The 21,314-nt window shown below is 42.9% G+C and overlaps 1 protein-coding gene across 3 annotated transcripts in view; it reads left to right on the top strand.

Moving 5' to 3' along the window:
* Positions 1-21,314, top strand: part of AMN1 (antagonist of mitotic exit network 1 homolog) — an 86,104-nt gene that overhangs the window by 33,670 nt on the left and 31,120 nt on the right. For all 3 annotated transcript variants that reach the window (XM_030543506.1, XM_030543499.1, XM_030543514.1), the window contains 2 exons: positions 4,025-4,169; positions 18,703-18,920. In XM_030543506.1, the coding sequence (XP_030399366.1) occupies positions 4,025-4,169; positions 18,703-18,920 (363 nt within the window). The remainder of the gene's footprint in view (positions 1-4,024; positions 4,170-18,702; positions 18,921-21,314) is intronic.

The following is a 21,314-nucleotide window of genomic DNA, read 5'->3' as shown; positions in this document are numbered from 1 at the left end:
ACCCCCCCCGATGACTCATTCCCTGTAAGCAACCCACCCTTCCCCTTCGATTACAGCTTGCTTAAGGAAATAAAGTCACTCTCGTTTAAAAATCGTGTATTCTTTATTAATTCATTATAAGAAGAGGGAGAGAACTGACAAGGTAGCTCGGGTGCAGTTTGGGAGGAGGATAGGAGGGAAGGAAAAGGCCACTAAAATAATGTCAAAATAAGGACAGCCTTTTGGTTGGGCTGTCCACGAGGGTGGAGTGGGTGGTTGCACGGAGCCTCCCCCCACACGTTCTTACACATCTGGGTGAAGAGGATATGGAACATGGTGAGGGGAGAGGGTGGTTACACAGGTGCTGCCTCAGCACGCTGTGACCCTGCTGTTGTTCCTGAAGCTCCACCAGACGCTGGAGCATGTCAGTTTGATCACGCAGCAGCCCCAGCATTGCATCATGCCTCCTCTGATCTTCCTGCTGCCACCGCTCATCTCGAGCATCTCTCCTGTCCTCATGTTCACTGGCATCTTTCCTGTACTTTGATTCCACGTCCTTCCACTCATTCAGATGAGCTCTTTCATTGCGGGTCACTTCCATGATTTCCGAGAACATTTCTTCTCGTGCTTTTTGTTTCCACCACCTTATCTGAGATAGCCTTTGTGATGGAGTAGGGAGGCTTGAAAAATTTGGAGCTGCAGGAAGGAGGGAAAAAAGGGAGAGAAGTATTTAAAAAGATAAATTTTACAGAACAATGCTTATACTCTTTCATGGTGAACAACACTATTCACCTTACGTAGCACATGTGATTTCACTACAAGGGTTGCATTTTCCATCTTAATATTGAGTGCCTGCAGCTCTGGTGTTAGAGATCTCACAGACGCAGGTTCGGGCATCAGAACTCAGCTTGCATGCGGCCATGGTAAGCCATTGTCTTTCGGCTTCTGCAGCCTTCATATACACAGTGCCCTCCTTTCCCAAATACCAAGCAAAGCCCATTCAGTGCTGCTTCTTTCCTGTTAACATGCAGCAGCAGAAACCCCCCCACCCCATCCAATTCTCTGGGATGATCGCTTTACCCCTCCCCCCACCACATGGCTGATATCATGAAAGATCACTGCTAAACACCCCCGTTCCCCCCTCCCCACCTCGTGGCTGGTAGCAGGGAAGATCCCTGCTAGCCAAACGTGAAAAAGCTCAGCCCCAATCACCCCCCCACACTTCCTTCTGCTTGGCTACCTGCAAGGAAGGATTTCTTTTAAGCAATAGGCAAACAGCCCAGTAGGAATGGTCATTTCTGTCCCCTTAATTATATTCCTGAATTTCAACCAGGTTACCATGAACGATATCACTCTCCTGAGGATAACACAGTGAGATAAAGAACGGATGTTGCTTGAATGCCAGCAAACACCAGGACCATACGCAGCTAGGCTTTGTCATGCAGTGATACCAGATTACTTGCTACATGCATAGCGTGGTCAAGTGTTCTACCATGGGGGACAGAATACGGCTGCCCTGCCCAGAAACCTTCCGCAAAGGCTTTTGGAGTACCTCCAGGAGAGCTTCATGGAGATGTCCTTGGAGGATTTCCGCTCCATCCCCAGACATGTTAACAGACTTTTCCGATAACTGTACTGGCCCTGAATGCATCCCAAGTCCTCAGGGCAAATTAATCATTAAAAAACGCTTGCTTTTAAACCATGGTTTATATTTACAAAGGTACACTCACCAGAGGTCCCTTCCATGGTTTCATTGTGTGGGATAGTGGCTTGGGAGGGCAATTCCATCAGAGTGAGAAAAAGCTCCTGGCTGTTGGGGAGAACGGAATGCTGTGTGCTCTCTGCAAGCTCGTCCTCCTCTTCCTCCTCCTCATCTTCCCCGTCCGCAGAATTCTCAGGCATGGCTGAGATTACCATCCCCACCTCGGAATCCATGGACAGGGGTGGGGTAGTGGTGGCGGACCCCCCTGAGAATTGCATGCAGCTCAGCATAGAAGCGTCATGTTTTCAGCCCTGCCCTTCTGTTTGCTTCTTTGGTTTTCTGGTAGGCTTGTCTGAGCTCCTTAACTTTCACACGGCACTGTACTGTGTCCCTGGTGTGGCCTCTCTGCATCATGGCCTTGGAAATTTTTTCAAATGTTTTTTCATTTCATCTTTTGGAACGGAGTTCTGTTAACACGGAATCCTCTCCCCATATAGCGATCAGACCCAGTCCCTCTGTGCGGTCCAAGTTGGAGCTCTTTTTAGATTCTCAGGAGACTGCATTGTTACCTGTGCTGATGAGCTCTGCATGGTCACCTGTGCTGGTGAGCTCTCCACGCTGGCCAAACAGGAAACGAAATTCAAAAGTTCGCGGGGCTTTTCCTGTCTACCTGGCCAGTGCATCCGAGTTCAGATGGCTTTCCAGAGCTGTCACAATGGTGCACTGTGGAATACTGCCCAGAGGCCAATACTGTCGAATTGCGGCCACACTAACCCTAATTCGACATGGCAATACCGATTTCAGCGCTACTCCCCTCGTCGGGGAGGAGTACAGAAATCGGTTCTAAGAACCCTTTATATCGATATAAAGGGCTTCGTTGTGTGGACGGGTGCAGGGTTAAATCGGTTTAACTCTGCTAAATTCGGTATAAACGTGTAGTGTAGACCTGGCTTAACATTGTCTTGTTTTAGCTTGACTCCCAAGGCATCGTGTGGAGATGAGGCTCAGAGGCAAAGTATAGGCCTTATAAAGTCTGGTTCAGAAGTCAACAAAACTACAGTACTGGTGTGATTATAGGTGTTGAAATCTAATACTCAGTTTAGCATGGATCTAAAGTGTATCCTGTCCTTGTCTGGGGATCAGAATTTGCTTATATCAGAGTTATCATACATGGCTATGCCTTATCAGTACAGATTGAAGAAAGAATAAATTGATGGAAAAGGTAGGTAATACCTTCTTTTTGTCTTTTCCCAGTTTGAGTATTGGTCTGGAGGACATCTCAGCTTAGGTGCTGATTGTGTATGTGTGTGGTGAGGACATTCTAATTGGAAGACCAGTGATATATCTAGTTCGATAGTACAGGTTGAACCTCTCTTGGCTGGCATCTATGGTCCGGCAACATCCGTGGTCCGGCATGATTTTATTTTATGTTTTTTATGCTTTATCCACTTATTTCCTTGTGCCAATACAGTACAATTGTGTAACAACACTAGCACTTTGTTATGAAGAGAACCAGTAAGCCTTGGCTAGGCAGCGTGCAAGCGTTGTTCCTTTTATTTGCCTTGGCGAGATAAAAATGAAACGAGACCAGCTCACTACAATATTGACATCCCGTGGGTCAGCAAATTCTCTGGTTCGGCACCAGTCAGATCCCAAGTGTGCTGGACTAGAGAGGTTCAACCTGTAGTGATGTTCGGGGGGTGTGAAATTTAAAAAGGTGGTATATGTAGTGCCCCTTCCCCCCATGAAGTATCAGACATTCCATTGCCTTGGATCTTATTTTTATAGGACCTCTGCTTGGGGCCCCACAAGAAAGCCAACCTACAGCCTTGTGAGATTAAGGAGGCTTAGTTAATAAGGAATGAATGCCTTTTGGTCCCAAAAATGTGAGCAGTTGTGTGTGTTTCTGAATGCATGTGAGTCTGCGTGCAAGAGAGTAAGACAGTAAGATCAAGTGGGGTAAAGTATTTTGAGATTTTATTGGCATCTGTTAGACAAAGGGACTTATGTGTTTGGGAGCCAAGGAGTGGAAATGTTGTAGCTGGTTGTTTCCAGAAGTGCCTGTAATGGGCCTTTGTGTGTGATTAGATTAATTTCTTATTGGAAAGATAAGAATTGATCATACATAGAAACTGGACTGCTTTCTAACCCCAAGAGGTAGTTCATCACCTCAGAGTACATTCTGTAGAGAGGATTTCATTCTCCGGGCTGCTAACCTGGCACCTTTCAAAAGAACATTTTTGAAAATCATATGTAATTTCTAATGCAATAATCACAGATCCAATGTGCATATTTGTGGTACACTATGTATAATTTGATGGGAATACTGTGCTTGCATTACAGGTGCTGCACCCAGCAGTGGAGATGCTAGATCTTAGAGATTGTGATATTTCAGATACTGCCCTGCTGCAACTTTGTAATTGCAAGCAACTGAAAAAAATTAACTTAAATTCTTGTAAAGAAAACAGACTAGCCATCACTTCAGAAGGTATGTTTCTTGTATGGATACAATTTGAATCTGCCTTCTGTTTTCTTTCTTTTGGTGGGAGAGTTGGAGTAAATTGTGAAAGCAATAGAGTAAATATATTAAATACACATGTTGGTGAAGTCATTTTAATCAATTACACACAGACACTGCATTCCCCAGGAATTTGTTTAAGTTCATGTTGCTTGGGTAATATAAATTCTTAGTAGAATTAGTCAAAAAAAAATTAGCAGACTATTTCTGTCAGAAAATGCAGTTTTGTCGAAATCCAAATGTTTTGCAGGAAAGTGTCAATTTTAACAAACTTTTCCATAGAAAAGCATTGAACTGTTTTGACTCATTTTATATGGATAACATCAAAATGTTTAATTTTGACTTTTTTGTTTTATTTAAACTTTTATTTTATCATATTTATATTGGTTTGACATTATCAAAACAATTCATTTTTTCCTAAAAAAAAAAACCAAACAAACTTTGTTTTTTGCTGTAAATTTCAACCATTTATTATAATTTGAAATGAAAACATATTTTGAAATATCAGAATTTCCTGCAGAATTGAATTTCTGTTTTCTGATGGGCTCTAATATTTAAAAAAATGTATAAAGTGGTAAGGTGAAATTCTGGTTCCACTGAAGTCAATGGCAAACCCCTGTTGTCTTCAGTGGAGTCAGGATTTCACCTGTATATTGTGTTAATCAAAACAGAATTTGAAGATAGATAAGAAATTATAGAAGAAGAACAAAGATAGTTATGTGATATGCTGACTGATGTTTTAAAGGCATTAATTTAACTTACCTGGTTAAAATTTATCAAGAAATTGAACATCAAATTGCAATATACCAAAGTCATCACAAATCATAGAATGTATACAGTCATGGCTAACTTTTTCCTTTGATACAGCAGATAATTTCTTTTGCCTATAGTCTCCCTCTGGTTCATATGACAGAAAATCCAGAAATCACAGCTGTCTGTTTTTCGGTTTATTTAGAAAATATGGTTGCCCCAAGTTGCTGCCAGATATGGTTACTAGCAGTTTCTCTGCTGCTTGTTTTCCTGGATTTCAGCTACAGAAGAATCTGGCATCCCCCACATAGTTTTGTTTTGATAAGGGACTTTTATCAGAGGATGTGTTCCTGACCAGGTTGTTCTTCCCCTTTAAGATCCTTTGCTGTCTGAAAGCCCAGTATAAACTGTATAACATTTTAACATTTTGTTTAAGTTTAAAATGTAGTATTACTTAAAATTTACAAACTAATAATCGTAGAATTGTAGCCCTGCAGTTGCTTTTGCATAATGGGTCCCTCTGCCTGTGTGGGCCTCAGCATCTATTGTGGCTAAGCCCTACCAAATAGCATCACAATTTTGCACTTTGGTTGACGTATTGCAGAGTGACCCTGTAACAATTGATGAGTAAGTGATGTTTTCTTGAGTTTGTATATATTCAGTAATTAAAGAGACCTCATATAACTCAACTAGATTGAGTTTATTAACAATTGTTAGTCATCACAGAACAGAAAGGTATATCTTACCAAAATCTGGAAGACCAAGCCTTGTAGCCAGTGACAGTCTGATTTTTTGATACTGTCTGGTTCTGTTTTGCCTACAGCTTTGCATACTTGATAATGTGCTCTTCAGCCTAGCAGAGAAAGGTATGACCTGATTCAATGACTGGAAGCGAAAGCTAGAAATAAGGTGTACATTTTTAACAGTGAGGATACTTAACCATTGCAACAATTTCCCAAGGGTCATGGTGGATTCTCCATCACTGGCAGTTTTTCAATCCAATACTGGATGCTTTCTAAAAGATCTGTTCTGGGGATTATTTTGAGGAAGGACTATGGCTAGTGTTACGCAGGAGGTCAGACTACATGCTCACAATGGTCCCTTCTGGCTTTGGAATCTATGAATGTTATTTCTACTTTAGCTGTTTATATTCTTACTATTCCCACTTTTCAGCATATACTTTTCATTATATTTAGTAAATATACTGTTTACTTATGTCCTTTTGGTGGTCACATTACATTTTGCTAACTCAAATATTGGTTAGTTGTGATTTGTACAATTTTTATAAAATTTATTACTAAAAATATTCTGTCCTGCGCATAACAATTCTTATAAAAATATTGCAAAGACATATGCAACACATTGTGGGAGGGCCTGTGGAGATGAATTCCCCCCCACTCCCCGATTTCTGTCAGAGTGGGAGTCGGGGCTGAGTGCAGCTGAGTGGGATGTGTCTGGGAAAGGCACCGACACCATGCGCTCCCGTTGAGCCCCTGTAGATGGCACCTGGATAACGGAAGCAAGATCAGGCTAGCAGCAGGCTCAACGGTGGAGCTGCCTGAGGTGCAGGTGAGGCTGCAGTGGGGGCTCAGGGCAATGGTGTGTGGGGGCAGTGGGGCCAGATGGGTCTGGGAAGCCCAGAGGAGGCAGTGGAGGCCTGGGGCAGTGGGAGGTGGAGTAGAGAGCCCAGGGGAGGAGGCAGCAGGGCCAGCGATGATGGCCGGAGGGGCATCTGGGGGTGGCAGCAGGGGTCAAGGGCAGTGGTGAGGCAGGAATACAAGTGCAGTTCCCCTGAAACTTTACAATGATATTTTATTTCATTCTTTCTGAAGTACTTAAATGTTCTTAAGTCCAAGCACTCAAGCCATTGCTTGAATGTAGGCGCTGACTCCGTGAGTGCTCCGGGGCTGGAGCACCCATGGGAAAAATTAGTGGGTGCTCTGCACCCATCGGCAGCCAAGCCACATACTGCCCTTCCTACAACTCCACCGTCTCCTTCCTTGGACCGCTTCCCCACAGCCCCAGCACCTCCTCTGCCCTGAAGAAGTGGGTTTTTTACCCATGAAAGCTTATGCCCAAATAAATCTGTTAGTCTTTTTAAGGTGCCACCAGACTCCTCGTTGTTTTTGTGAATACAGACTAACATAGCTACCCCTCTAACACTTGGTCCTCTGCCCTTATATCTGGACCTCAGTTTGGCAGCTGTCAGCCTGGAGCTTTCTCATACTCTGCTGAACCTGCCCAACACTGCTCTGTCCATGGTGCTCCAGCCATCTACAGCCAATCTGCTTCCCTGAACTCCAGGGAGTGACTGTCTCTGCTTTGCTCTGCAGCCCCTTCTTATATGAGCCAGCCTGGCCCTGACTGGCTCTTCCAATAAACCTTCCCCTAATTGGTTGTGATGTGGAAAAATCGATCCACGTATTGTGTTTTCAGTCAGATCAGCCTGAGGCCTTTTTATTGATTACAAGCACGCAGGGGGGAACCGTTATGGAAAATGGCCTCCCCGAAGCTGGTTACAGACAGCCTTATAAAACTTAATCCTAATTCGTAAGTTACATACATCATTTTCTTAATAACTGGTTACAAAACATTGCAAGGCTAAAGCTGATTGGAGCAAGAGTAAATTTCTTCTATATTAGGCTTTTCCTGTTATTGATTATTTATTCTATGCGGTTACATGTCGACAGTAAAGGATATGACAAAAGTGTTTTTCAGTTGGGGACTCTTAGATACTTTCCACTGTCTCATTCAGGGCGGGGCAATTTTTGAGTCAGGAGTTCAGGCAGGGGCTGAGCAGTAACAGTATATAATAGTAAGCCCAGGCCCTAGCTCAGGGCGGGGCAATGATGAGTCAGGTGCGCCGTCCCTCAGGCAGAGGCTGAGCAGTAACAGCATATAATAGCAATAGGCCCAGGCCCTCGGTTCCAAAGGACTGGGGAGAAGGGGAGACTGCCACCCGCGTCCACTCCACTGAGTCCCAGACCGGGTCCTTAGCAGCGGCAGAAGACCCGCTGTTGCATCAGTGGGGATCCTGGCCACAACACACTGACATGGGTTCTGGCAGTGCTGCAGCCAGACTAGGGTTGACTGTACCCGGGCCACTTCCAGACTCCTCCTCTTGTGGAACCTGGGTCAGGGTGGTGTCCTCAGGGGGGTCCAGCATCACAGTTCCTCGCAGTAGCTGGAAAGGGGTATACTTGACAACTCCTTCTGGTAGCTGGCGCGGGGCAGGCTCGGCCACTCCTCTGGGTAGCTGGTGTGGGGAAGGCTCAGCCACTGTTTGGGTTTACTGCAGGCCGCTGGGGTTTACTAATCGTGAGTTAGGCCGGAGGCGTCTGGCCTCGCCGGTGGCTGCTCTCTTAGTGAGCCCTGAGGTCGGGTCTTTATACTTCCGAGGCAATGTCTGACCCTCTGGGAGGTGGGCTCAGAGTTTCCTGGCTCTGCCCACTCTGGTGTCCGGAGGGACTTGTCTTTCTCCGGGGTGGTGGGGAACCATACTGCCTCATTGCACTGACCCCTCAGTCCTCATTCTCAAAGGATATCTGCAAAAAATGAGCCTGGGAGCTTAAATTCATAACTTTGCTAGTCACTAAAAATCATGGACTGAATAAAGACACTGGATTTATGGCTTATTTCAGCAATCTGTAACCTACTAACACCCCTGCTCCGCTGCCTTCCCCATCCTTGTCCCTTCCATCCCCCCTATGACTCGAGGGATATAAATGGGCCACTTCACCTTGAATAATCCCTTGAAATACGTGTTAACTATTGATGCTAAACAATTTGTTCCACCTTGTATTTTAGCTCTGACTTTTGAGTATGTTTCCCAGACCTGAAAAAGAGATCTGTAAGCACAAAAGCTTGTCTGTCTCACCAACAGAATTTGGTTCAATAAAAGATATTATCTATCTAACCCATTATTTCCCCTCCTCTTCAGTCAGCTTGTCAAATGTAGAATCTACATCTCTCCCAGCCATATGCTTATGTGGGGGATGCTAGCCCACTCCTCCTTTGACTAGTTTCTGCATAAATTCCATTCAAAGTCAAAGGCCCTGTTGGTAGAAAATCCATTGTTCCAGTTAGGAAGAGTCATTTGGTATTGATGGGTGATAATGGCTTGCTCATTCTTAGCCCTCTCCTCCCATCCCTTAGCATGATCACACAGCATTCACTATAGACTGACCCTCTCAACACCACCTACATATTTTAACCCAATATGGAGGTGACAATGCAAAGTGGAGATTACAGTCACTTGATGACATTCTCAAAATAACAAGTCTCAGACAACTCCCCTCCCCCAGCTGTGTCACTAAACTAATTGGTTTATGTTACATTCAGTGAGATCATCAAGGAGATCTTTTGCTCAGCCAGAGACTTTCTGTGATCATGCTAGCTAAATGAAGTGAATAGGGAGAGGAATTGGGGAAGATAGATGCTTTCTTTCTTGATTTTTACACTTAAGTTGCCATAGAATCATAGAACCATAGAGTTAGAAGGGGCCGCAAGAGTCATCTAGTCCAGCTCCCTGACAAGATGGAGGATTAGTGGTGTTTAAACCATCCAAGACAGATGGCTATCCAGCCTCTTTTTGAAAACCTCCAGTGAAGGAGATTCCACAACATTCTTGGCAGTTTGTTTCATTGTCTTACTTTTCTTACACTTACGAAGTTTTTCCTGACATTTAATATAAATATGAGGTAATCTGAATCCATTGCCTCTTGTCCTGCCCTCTGTGACAAGAGAGAACATTTTTTCTCTATCTTCCTTATGGCAGCCTTTCAAGTATTTGAAGACCACTATCATGTCCCCTCTTAATCTCCTGTTTTCCAAACATACCCAGTTCCTTCAGCCTTTGTACATATGGCTTGCATTCCATCCCTTTGATCATCCTTGTCATTCGCCTCCGGATCCTTTCCAGTTTCTCTACATCCTTTCTATACAGTGGTGACCAAAATTGGACACACTACTCCAGCACTGAGCAGAGCAGTACTGATACCTCCTGTGACTTGCATTATATACCTCTGTTAATGCAACCCAAAATAGCATTTGCTTTTTCTGCAAAAGCATTGCATTGTTGATTCATGTTGAGGTTGTGATCCACCACAACTTCCAGATCCTTTTCAGCAGTGCCGCTGCCAAGCCAGTTATCCCCCATTCTGTGTCTGTGCATTTGGTTTTTCTTCCCTAACTGTAGCACCTTACATTTTTGTCTTTGTAGAATTTCATTTTGTTGTCAGTAGCCCAGTTTTCCAATTTAGCAAGATCCCTTTGAATTTTAGTTTTATCCGTCAAAGTGTTTGTAGCTTCGAGTCATATGCAGATCTGATCGGGATGCTCTCTATTTCAACATCCAGGTCGTTTATAAAGATGGTAAATAACACCGGATCCAGAACAGATCCCTGTGGAACTCCACTTGAGACCTTCCATTCTAATGTCATTCCATTAATAGCTACTCTTTGTTTGCAATTGTTTAACCAATTTTGTATCCACTTAATGGTAGTGTAGTTCTACCAAGCCTGCATTTCTCCAGCTTACTTCTGAGCATGTCATATGGGACTATGTCAAAAGCCTTGCTAAAGTTCAGGTATATTATGTCCATCTTATTCCCCCTAACCACCAAGCCAGTTACCTTGCCAAAGAAGGAAATCAAGCTGGTTTGGCATGATTTGTTCTTAGTAAATCCATGCTGGCTGTTAGTGATCACCCCTTCATCCTCCAAATATTTGCAAATTGAATATTTTCTACAGTCCTCTAGCAGTTTCCCAGGTACTGAGGTCAGGTGGACTGGTCTTTAGTTCCCTGGCACCTTCTGTTTCCCCTTTTTAACAGAGGGCATTAAGGTTAGCCCTTCTCTATTCTTCTGAAACCTCATCAGTCATCCATGAGTTTTCAGATATTATTGCCAGTGATTCTGAGATATCTTCAGCTAATTCCTCCAGCCCTTGGGGTGAATAGTATCCGCCCCTGCTGATTGAATTCATTCAGATTAGTCCAGAAGATCTCTGATGTGTTCTTTACTTATCCTGATTTGCATCCCTTCTCCTTCATTAGTCGTCTGGTCACGTTATTTTTTGTGTGAAGACTGAAGCAAAGTAGGCATTGAGCAGCTTCGCCATCTTATCATCTTCCCTTACCAGCTCACCTTCTCCATTGAGCAGCAGATACACGCCATCTCTGATATTTCTTTATCGCCTGGCATATTTGTAGAACCCCTTCTAGTTGTGTCTAACATTTCTTCTTCAAGTGCTTGCTCATATCCATTACATATTAGGTGTGTGTGCTCACCACATGCACCAGTGCTGGAAGTTTTTCCTTTAGCGGTGTCTGTAGGGGACTGGCTCTGGCACCCTCCGGATTATATGAAAATGAGGAATATGGGGGTTACAGTATGCTGCCCCAAGGTATAGAATGTCACAACGCATTCCTTCTGATTCCACTCATCAGCAAGGTCCTGGAAAAGATCAAGAGAGACAAAGCGCAGGTTGTCGAGATCTCCCCGGCTTGGCCTCGCCAGCATAAGTTCAGCACGCTTATGAGCCTGACAGCTGGCTCTCCCTGGTTCCTGCCCAACCAACCTGACCTGCTATCATGGGACCACGGTCATCTCCTACACCCTAACCTCAAGTCCCTCTACGTCTCTGTGTGGATGCTATATGACTGAACCCAGAGGAGCAGACCTGTTCGGAAGGAGTCCAACAGGTCCTCCTGGGAAGCAGGAAGCCTTCAACTTGACTGACTTACCTGGCCAAGTGGATGAGGTTTTCCCACTGGGCATCCAGGTGTGGCATCTCTCCCTTGCGTTCTTCCATCCAGGCTGTCTTAGACTACCTTTACCATTTGAGGAACCCGGGCCTGGCGCATTCTTCCATTAGAGTGCATCTTGCAGCCATCTCTGCTTTTCACCCACCAATCCAAGGACAGATGGTGTTTTCCCATGACATGATGGTCAGATTCCTGAGAGGGCTCGAGAGACTCTTCCTGCAGGTATGAGCTCCTGTCCTGCAGTGGGATCTTAACTTGGTCCTCTCTAGCCTCATCGGCCCACCTTTTGAGCTGCTGGGTTCCTGTTCCTTTTCCCACCCATGGAAGGTCACATTCCTGGTGGCGGTGACGTCAGGCAAGATGGGTCTCTGAAATTAAAGCCTTGACCTCAGAACCGCCATACACGGTCTTCTGCAAAGACAAAGTTCAGCTGCGGCCCCACCCGGCCTTCCTGCTGAAGGTGGTATCCACCTTCCATATGAACCAGAACATCTTCCTCCCAGTGTTCTGTCCCAGACCACACAAGACCAGTGAAGAGAGGCATCTTCACACGCTGGATGTCAGAAGGGCCTTGGCTTTTTACTTAGAATGTACCAAGCCTTTCTGTAAATCAATTCAGCTCTTCATCGCTACAGCAAACAGGATGAAGGACCTTACGGTGTCCTCGCAGAGGATTTCCAATTGGATCACCTCGTGCATAAGGACCTGTTATGACCAAGCAGGGGTTCCACCACCGCCGATTGTTAGAGCCCACTCGATGAGAGCTCAGGAGTCTTTGGTGGCCTTCCTGGTGCACATCCCTATCCAGGGCATCTGTAGGGCAACTACTTGGACTTTTGTTCACACATTCATGGCTCATTATGCCATCACTTAGCAGGCCAGGGACGACGCTGGGTTCAGCAGAGCTATGTTGCAATCTACACATCCATGAACTCCTAGCCACCTCCAGGGATACTTCTTTGGAGTCACCTAATATGGAATGGACATGAGCAAGCACTCGAAGAGGAAAAGACAGTTACCTTTTTCATATCTGGTGTTCTTTGAGATGTGTTGCTCATGTCCATTTCATGACCTGCCCTCCTTCCCCACTGTCGGAGTTTTCGGCAAGAAGGAACTGAGGGTGGAGGAGCTGTCTGCGCCCCTTGTACCGCACTATGTGGACGCCATTCCAGAGGGCACCAGAGCTGGTCCCCTATGGATACTGCTAAGGGGAAAACTTCTGGCACCGATGCATGTGGTGAACACACATACCTAATATGGAATGGACATGAGCAACACATCTCAAGGAATACCAGTTATGGAAAAGGTAATTGTCTTTTCTTGCCAGGTGTAACTCATTCCTTGCCTTTGCTTTCCCGATATTGTTCCTATACATTTGTGCTATTTCTTTTTATACTTCCTTAGTAACATGTCCCTCCTTCCATTTCCTGTATGTATCCCTTTTGGTGTTTAGATAGCTAAAAAGCTCCTTGTGCAGCCATATTGGTCTCCTGTGGCTCTTCTTTGTTTTCCTCTGCATTGGAATAGCTTGAGGAAAGATGAAGCATACTGAATGTGTGATTCTTATCATTCTAGGGTCCTCTTAATCTTGTCAGCTGAAGCTACATTTAGTTGAAGTGGTCCTAAAAGTGCATCATCATCAGTCCCCAGAGTATGTGTGTTAGTGAAGCATTCAGGAAGTCTTTTCTCTTAAGTTCAGCAGCCCAGGTGTAAAGTTAGGTAGGGCAAGTTGCCCTTCTTCCCTGGACTCACAAAGGACATGCTAAACAAATCAACTAACTTATCTATTGAGAGTGTTAAAAAAATGTATGGGTAGAAAGTGGGAATATGGTGATTATGTTCACAAAGTATCAAAGGGTAATCATTTTGAATGAATTAGTATAACCCAACCAACTGAAGGAATATCCTTCTTAAAACTAGATCCTGTGATACTTGAGAAAAGAAACATTCAGAATTAGCTTTTATGTAGCCGGGAAGGGTCAAGAGTTAGTAGGGTTAGATGGCTGATGACTAGGACATGTTTGTTTTGAATCAAGAGTGAGATTTCTCTGTGAGCTTTAATATACTTAGCGTAGATACTGTGGGGTTAGTAAGATAAAGGAAAATGTGTAACTCCTTCACGCTCTCATTGGTAAACTGTTACTACTGTGATTAAAGGATGACAGTCCAGAGGCTCCAATTAAATACTGAAGAGAACAAAGAACAATGGAAAATCTAAGTTGGGGTCCCTTTTGTGATTAATAGGAACAGAATAGGAGCCATTTATTAGAAGACAAGTAGGATATTCATATAATGCTAAGTTCCACTTAAAAATATTAAGGACTTGTGTCCTTGACTTTGAAAAAGATATCCCCATTTGACACCATCAAAGGCTTCCCCCCGCCCCCATGTGCAGAACTTTGACCAGTTGTTGCAGATCTCTGCCAGCCGGTGAGAAACCCCATTTGATCAGCATTCATCTGTTTGAGCATCAGTCCATCAGGCAAATGATCATTAGAGCAGGGAGAGTAGTTGAGGACTCCATGAAGTCGATGGAGCTCGCTGGGCCAGTCTAATTAATCTGGTCGATGCTCAGATACAGTAGCGATGAGCGCCAGTGCAAAGAGAGAGTAAGATAGGCAGGATCAGTACATCTGTACTGAGTGTAATAAAAGGAATTAGCCCAAGATTCTAGCGGGTGGCTTTCTTTTGGACAGAGGGTGGTAATTTCCTGATATCTACTTTCTGTGAGACATCTTGAGAAGAGTCTCCTCAAAAGTTAAACTGATTTAAGAGGGTAATTATTTTGATAAGAACTTATAAAATTCCACTAATAGGCTGTCAGATCTTGGGGCCTTTCTATATGATGAGTTTGTGATTGCATGCACTCTTTGGGGACAATGGTAACTTTAAGACTTTCCATCTCTACAGGATGCAGATTAGGAAGGGTAATGCCAGAAAGATAAGTGATAATAGTGCTATCTCTGTTGTTGATGTTTGAGTGCAATATCAAGTTATATAGACTGTGAAGCAGTGCAGCATACATATCAAATATGGATCTTGCATTATCTCACCACTTCCTATTTTTAACTTGTAAGATAGGTAGTTTGGATTTTTTGCTTGCAGAATATCTAAATAGTACTCTGTTTTGATGACATAAAAAAAATTGTTTCCTGAGTATGTGTAAAGTATTGCTGTCTCCCCTGATTTTAATTATTTTGTTCAGTTGGTCTGGGTCAAAAAGATGTTTGAGTGAAGAGGTGTGTGTATGTGTGTGTGTGTGTGTTTCAGTTCTAAATTTCTTAGGGTTGGAGTAAGTCTACATAGAACAGCTTGCTTATGTCCTGAAGAAATTGTAATTATTTTTCCTATACAGCTGCATTTGCAGTATTGATAAGGATTGTTGAATCTACATTAGTCATGTTGTTGTTGCCAATGTAATCATGTGTTAGCTCTCTTAAACTCCTCTGGTACTAAGGAATGCTGTCATTGTAGCCTATTAATCTCCTGCTTTTTAATTTTTATTTTTGGTTCTTGATTGAACTGGAATAGATTAAGGTCCAAACAAACCAAGGAAGGCATGGTCTGAAATACTGATTGTCCCGGTATCATATTTGATAACTGTATTAGACAAGAAGCAATTGACAAAAAAAAGTCCTATCAATAGTAAGAATGGTGTCAGAGTAAAAGGAGAAGTGAGAGACCTCCAAAAAGAAACAAACAAACCACTTGTGAGATGTTTGAGACTGCTAGCTCATATGAACATCGGGTTATGACACCTTCTATCCTTGTTTGGAAAATGTAGTGTTTGTCATCCTTTATAATAAGTTTACACAAAGAGCTGAAATTGTGTAAACTTCTTAAAAAGGACAAGCTCTTTGGATGTGTGACATTCTGTACCTTGGGGGGGGCACCCTCTAGCCCCCAAATTCCTTATTTATATATGATTGTGATCTTACCTTACAAGGTATGCTTTGTATGTATCAGGGGAAGGGTTATGATCTGCTGAAAGTCATTTCTCTATCCATATGTGTATATCATTAATGCATAGGAAGTTATGAGAATTGTGTTGTATGATTGTCACTAAAACATGCTGTAAGTTGGGGAGTCAGCCAGATATTAGCTCCCCAGAGGCAGCAGCATGGAAAGTAACCAACACTCAGGCAGGGCGTTAATCAACCCATCAGTAACCATCATCCAGCAAGGGAGCTACAATGCAATGACTCACCTACTCGGGTTTCGCAAAGGCTGGTGTATATCCACCTTCCATTGATGAAGTGGTGAACCAATTAATAAATCTGCACAGACCATCTAGACCAGTGCAAAACGGTATATTCCTGAGGCACAGCGCTAGGAGCTGGGGGGATTTGGCTCTGGTGCTTTTCTCTGTGTGATCCGTGGGTGGCTCTGGGAGCATTCATGCAACCCAGCTGAGTATGGGGTCTCCACATGCTGTTGTGCTGAGTGATGACAGCACCTGGAGGGGTTTGCTGCTGGTCACTAGCAAGGCATTGTGAGAGACAGCCCAGGACTGAGGGAGTTAAGGGGGGGATCCCACAGTCCCAGGCTGCACCCCAGGTATCCAATCACAGGATGTCTAAAGCAATGGTTCTCATTGAGCGTACGCAGAGATCTTCCAGGGGGTACATCAACTCATCTAGATATTTGCCTAAAGAAATCAGTTCAAACTAAAATTTTATACAGACAATGACTTGTTTATACTGCTCTATATAATATAAATTGATATGTAAATACAAAATTTATGTTCCAATTGATTTATTTTATAATTATGTGGTAAAAAGGAGAAAGTAAGCAATTTTTTCAGTAATAATATTCTGTTACACTTGAATTTTTATGTATGATTTTGTAAGCAAGTAGTTTTTAAGTGAGGTGTAACTTGAGGGTATGCAAGACAAATCAGATTCCTAAAAGGGGTACAGTAGTCTAGAAAGCGTCAGAGCCACTGATCTAAAGCAACATTGCAGTGGTTATGATATCAGCAAGTCACACACAATTAATAGAAACCAGACTTCTGGGTTCGCTCTTAGCCATAAACTTAAACTGGGTTTTTAAAATGCATTAGCAGGGGAGATCTCCCCTCCCATATTTTTATATGAAGAAAAATAAACTTTTTCTACCTATTATTTTGGATTGGAATGCTCATGTGGTTAAAGTATGGTTGCCTGAAGCAGACCATATTACTCTTTCTAGGTAACTCAGAGTCCTTGTTCATTTAATAGGCTTATTGATTCCCCCAGTTTTTAGGGAAACCAACTGGATTTGAGCTATCTGAAAAGAAGACCTTGTGCTTTGGGGAAAACCACATATCTTAGCTGGATATCTTAGCTCTACACAAAGTTGTTATCTCCACCTATGTTTCCCATTATTCTCTGAGACAACAGTCAGATTTCTCACCCATACCCCAAAATGACAAAAACTGTAATACACACAAACAAAAGAGACAAGATACCTGTAAACCTTAGGAAAATCGCATTATTGGCACTTCCTCAAGAAAAAGAAAAAAACCTCTTTCATCTACAACCGAGGATATGTCCACTGATTTGATTTTATAGAGAGTAATTAATTTCAACAGAAGCCAAAGAGTGGATTTGAAGGTACAAGTTGATTATGTGTTTGAATTTAATAAGACATAACATAATGAATGTATTAGTCTAATAACTCAGTTGAAGTTTTATTTAAGTACGACAATCAAGCAGTACTTAATAGTGCACTATACATAATATAGAAATGAAACATACATTCCAATATGAGGCTGGGAAAATGATGGGCAGCTCACTTCACTAATAACTAACTTCCCCACACTCATCTCATGAAAAAAGAAAGTCCTTTCTCATACTTTGATTTTATTTTAAATCAATAAAACAGTAACATTTATAACTAATTTATCACTACAGGGACCATCTGTAATCAGAATTACTTCTTAATTCTTAGACATTAATTAATACATTAATCGTTTGCTGTTACATTGATTATAGAACACACTCGCTATACCAAAGGTTCCTGATTCATTTGATCAATTACTAATCTTGTCAATTACATTGCATTTTGAACATCCCCTATCAATTGCACCATTTTTCCATTACAGCACTCATCTTAATAACAGGTCTCCCTTTATATACAATGAATATTTACAGAAAAGAGACAAAGAAAATAACTTATTGACTGTAAAGCTCTTTTCTTGCATCTGCTTTACATAGTTGATAAACTAAAGACTTCAACCATCTATTGTTTTATGAATTACGAAAAATCTGTAACTGAGTCATTATGACAGAAATAATTTGTTAGAGTCATTCTTGATAAGCTAAAAGCATCTCTCGATAGATCATTATCTTATTAATCATAGAAAACAACTGCCACATATTGGTTACCAGTAGTCTCTTTCTGGGCATGTGGACTAGATCATTTAAAGTTCAGTTTAGGTTCAGCTTGAATACAAAGAATTATAAATACAAGGCATGCTGGGACTTTGGTTCACCTACAAAGAATAAAAGGGGTTATGATAATTTTGGATCATTTACTAAGAAGTTAAATCAGTATAACCAGTTTTAAACCAATATAAGAGATTTCAAACTCAAAAGTTGCAATGGTTTAACCAAACTGATCTGCTAAACCAGTGCAATTTCTGTGTGCACACATGCCCTTAGCTAAACCAATTTAATCCCAGGATTATCTGATTGAATTGTGTGTGTGTTGGGGGCTTGCAGAGATTTAACCACTTTAAAAATCAGTTCAGTTAAATCAGTGCAACTTTGCGAATGTAGACTAAGCCAAAAGCCCGCACAGACACTAAAGGAAATAGGTAACCAACTGTGTGCAAAGTAAATAAATTGGAAAATATTCTCGACTTGTGTTATTTGTAAAAATGGTTTGGGCAGACGAGACTTTTGAATTGACAGACTCATTTTTATAAAGAAGTGTTACACAATACAGTATTTTTGTAGATGAAAGCTTATTTACATAAGAATGACTTGCTTTATTTCTTCAATAGGAGTCAGAGCTCTGGCCTTGTCTTGCCCTTATTTACGTGAAGCCTCATTTAAAAGATGCTGCAATGTATCAGACAGCGGAGTTCTTGCTCTGGCACTCAATTGCCATCTTCTACAAATAGTTAACTTAGGCAGCTGCTCAGGCATCACCGATGCATCCCTGCATGCGCTTGGACAGAACTGCAGATTTCTACATAGTGTGGATTTTTCATCTACTCAGGTAACTAAACGGCACCAATAAAAATATAAATGACAGCGACATAAATAAAATGAAGAGGTGAGTTTTATTAATGGCATTTTTACTTAGATGTGTTTTAGCAGGTTTTTAAGATTCAAAATGCCAAAGGCACATCTAGATCCAGACACTATTTCCCAATGACATAATATTAAATATGTTCTGTCTTTTGATAATATAAACATATTTTCTCCAAATATGAGTTACAACTAATGATATCGAGCCTGGAGCACAGATGCATTTTTTTCATTAAAGTCTATCAGGTATCAGGTGTTTTTATAGTGCTGTTGGTGTTACTCTGTGCCATAGGAATATAACAGGGGTGGCCAACCTGTGGCTCCGGAGCTGCATGCAACTCTTCAGAAGTTAATATGCGGCTTCTTACCTAGGCACTGATTCCGGGGCTGGAGCTATAGATGCTAACTTCCAATGTGTGGAGGGGTGCTCACTGCCCAACCCCTTGCTCTGCCCCAAGCCCTGCCCCCACTCCACCACTTCCCCCAAGGCCCCTGCCCCTTCTCCTGAGCCTGCCATGCCCTCACTCCTCCCCCCTCACTCCCATAGCCTCCTGCGCATGTGAAACAGGTGATTGCAGGGGAGGGGGGAAGTAGGCGCTGATTGGTTGGGGGATGCCGGCAGGTGGGAGGGGCTGGGGCTGGGGCTGGGGAGCGGATGGGGGGCTGCTGACTATTACTGTGGCTCTTTTGCAGTGTACATTGGTAAAGTCTAGCTTTTTCTCAGGCTCAGATTGGCCACCCCTGGAATATAATCTTATACCAGTTAATTAAATTCCTGTGGCTAGAAGGACCAATTGGCCTGTGTGTGGGATAACATGCTGAATTGTATGAGTCATACAACCTGTAAAAGCATAAGACAAACTATAAACTGATAACTAATTTTTCACTTCTCAAGGTTCAGTCACTCTTGAAAGAAAGAGTAGTGTGCAAAACCAAAGGTCTGAGTGGCATTGTGCACTGAGTCATCTCGGTTTATGCATTATTAATAATATGATCAAGACAACGCTTAATCTGTGCCAGGGCTTGCCAGGGCTCGGCACCTCTGGGCTTGCAGTTCATAGCCCCAGCACCTTTGGACTTGCCGCGTCAGTTATGAAAGTGAAAAAATTGCTTGAGGCTCGGCACCTCTTTCATTACACATTAAGCACTGGATTAAGCTGGGATTTTCGTCCTGTTTTGTGGCTCTTTTTCTTCAAAATAATAAGTGTCCTGGTATTTTATGTTCCATGTAAAGCTAGTTTTTTCTTTTTTTTCTTTTTTCCTTTTTGATAAGCTTCTTAGTGTTCTGAATCGTACAAGGTGTCGAGGAAGGCACTGTCTCAGATCCACAGAGTTAACTCTCTAATTTAGATAGACCTCACAGCTGAAACGATTCCTTTGGTGATTTTTTTTTTCGTATAAAGGCTTGTGAAAGAAGTATGTGTTAAGAGACAGGATTTGAAGGAGAAGAGGGTAGTTGTCTGCTGCACGAGGAGGAGGAAATTTCCAATCGGGGAGGGGGGGGAGCATGGAAGAATGCATGGAAACCAGAGTGGGAGGAGTGGTTGGGATGGACTTGCGGAAGAGAAGTGGGGATAAGGAAGAAATAAGAGCAGAGCTGTATGCAGGAGCAGCGGAGAGCAAAGGTTTGCAAACTAGAATGGGGCTCAGCTCTCATGTACGGCAAGGGAAGTGTCTGTTCCCTGATTTCTTGTCCTTTGCCCTCTGCTGGAGCGAAGGGGAGAGAGCATCTCCTCGTCTGGCGACCAGACCAGTCCACCGTGGGCCTTAATTTGGTGGGCATGGTGCACCTGCCAATCAGGGGGGAGAGAAAAGGAGGGGGAATCCACTGCTTCCTCTCCTCCCTCCCTCTGAGAGAATTGCCACATGAAAATAATTTGGTGAAGGCAGGGGAATACACTGTGGTGTCTGGGGGGTGGGGTGGGAAGCCTACACTGGGGGCTGCCTCAGAAACTGGGGGAAGAAGAGTGGTGATAGTTGACCCCTAATCTAAACTTAACTATAAATCATATGCTAGCATGCTTAAGATAGTGGTAATAATAAAAGCCATTAAAGCTGTAATGCAATTAGGGATACACAAAACATATTTTATTTGAATAGGTTTTGCAAAACAAGACCAAAGTAGTAGGTTTGGGGGGATTTTTAGTGTGTGTAACAGCATTGACATATTGAGACAATTGGGAAATGTATTGATGCGAATAGCTTATGTAAGCAATAGGAACACTAATTATGGCCCCTTTGGAATACAGGCAGGGAGCTGAGAGCTAACACAGATATGGACCTGGCTGTAGGGGGGATGAAAGGAAAAGGTGTATAAAAAGGATGTTTGCCCACCCTTCACTGTGCACTTTGGGTTGACAGG

Source organism: Gopherus evgoodei, chromosome 1 (assembly GCF_007399415.2).
Source record: "Gopherus evgoodei ecotype Sinaloan lineage chromosome 1, rGopEvg1_v1.p, whole genome shotgun sequence".
Taxonomy (NCBI): domain Eukaryota; kingdom Metazoa; phylum Chordata; order Testudines; family Testudinidae; genus Gopherus; species Gopherus evgoodei.
Note: the sequence above shows the minus strand (reverse complement) of the source record. Positions and strands in the feature narration are given on the sequence as shown.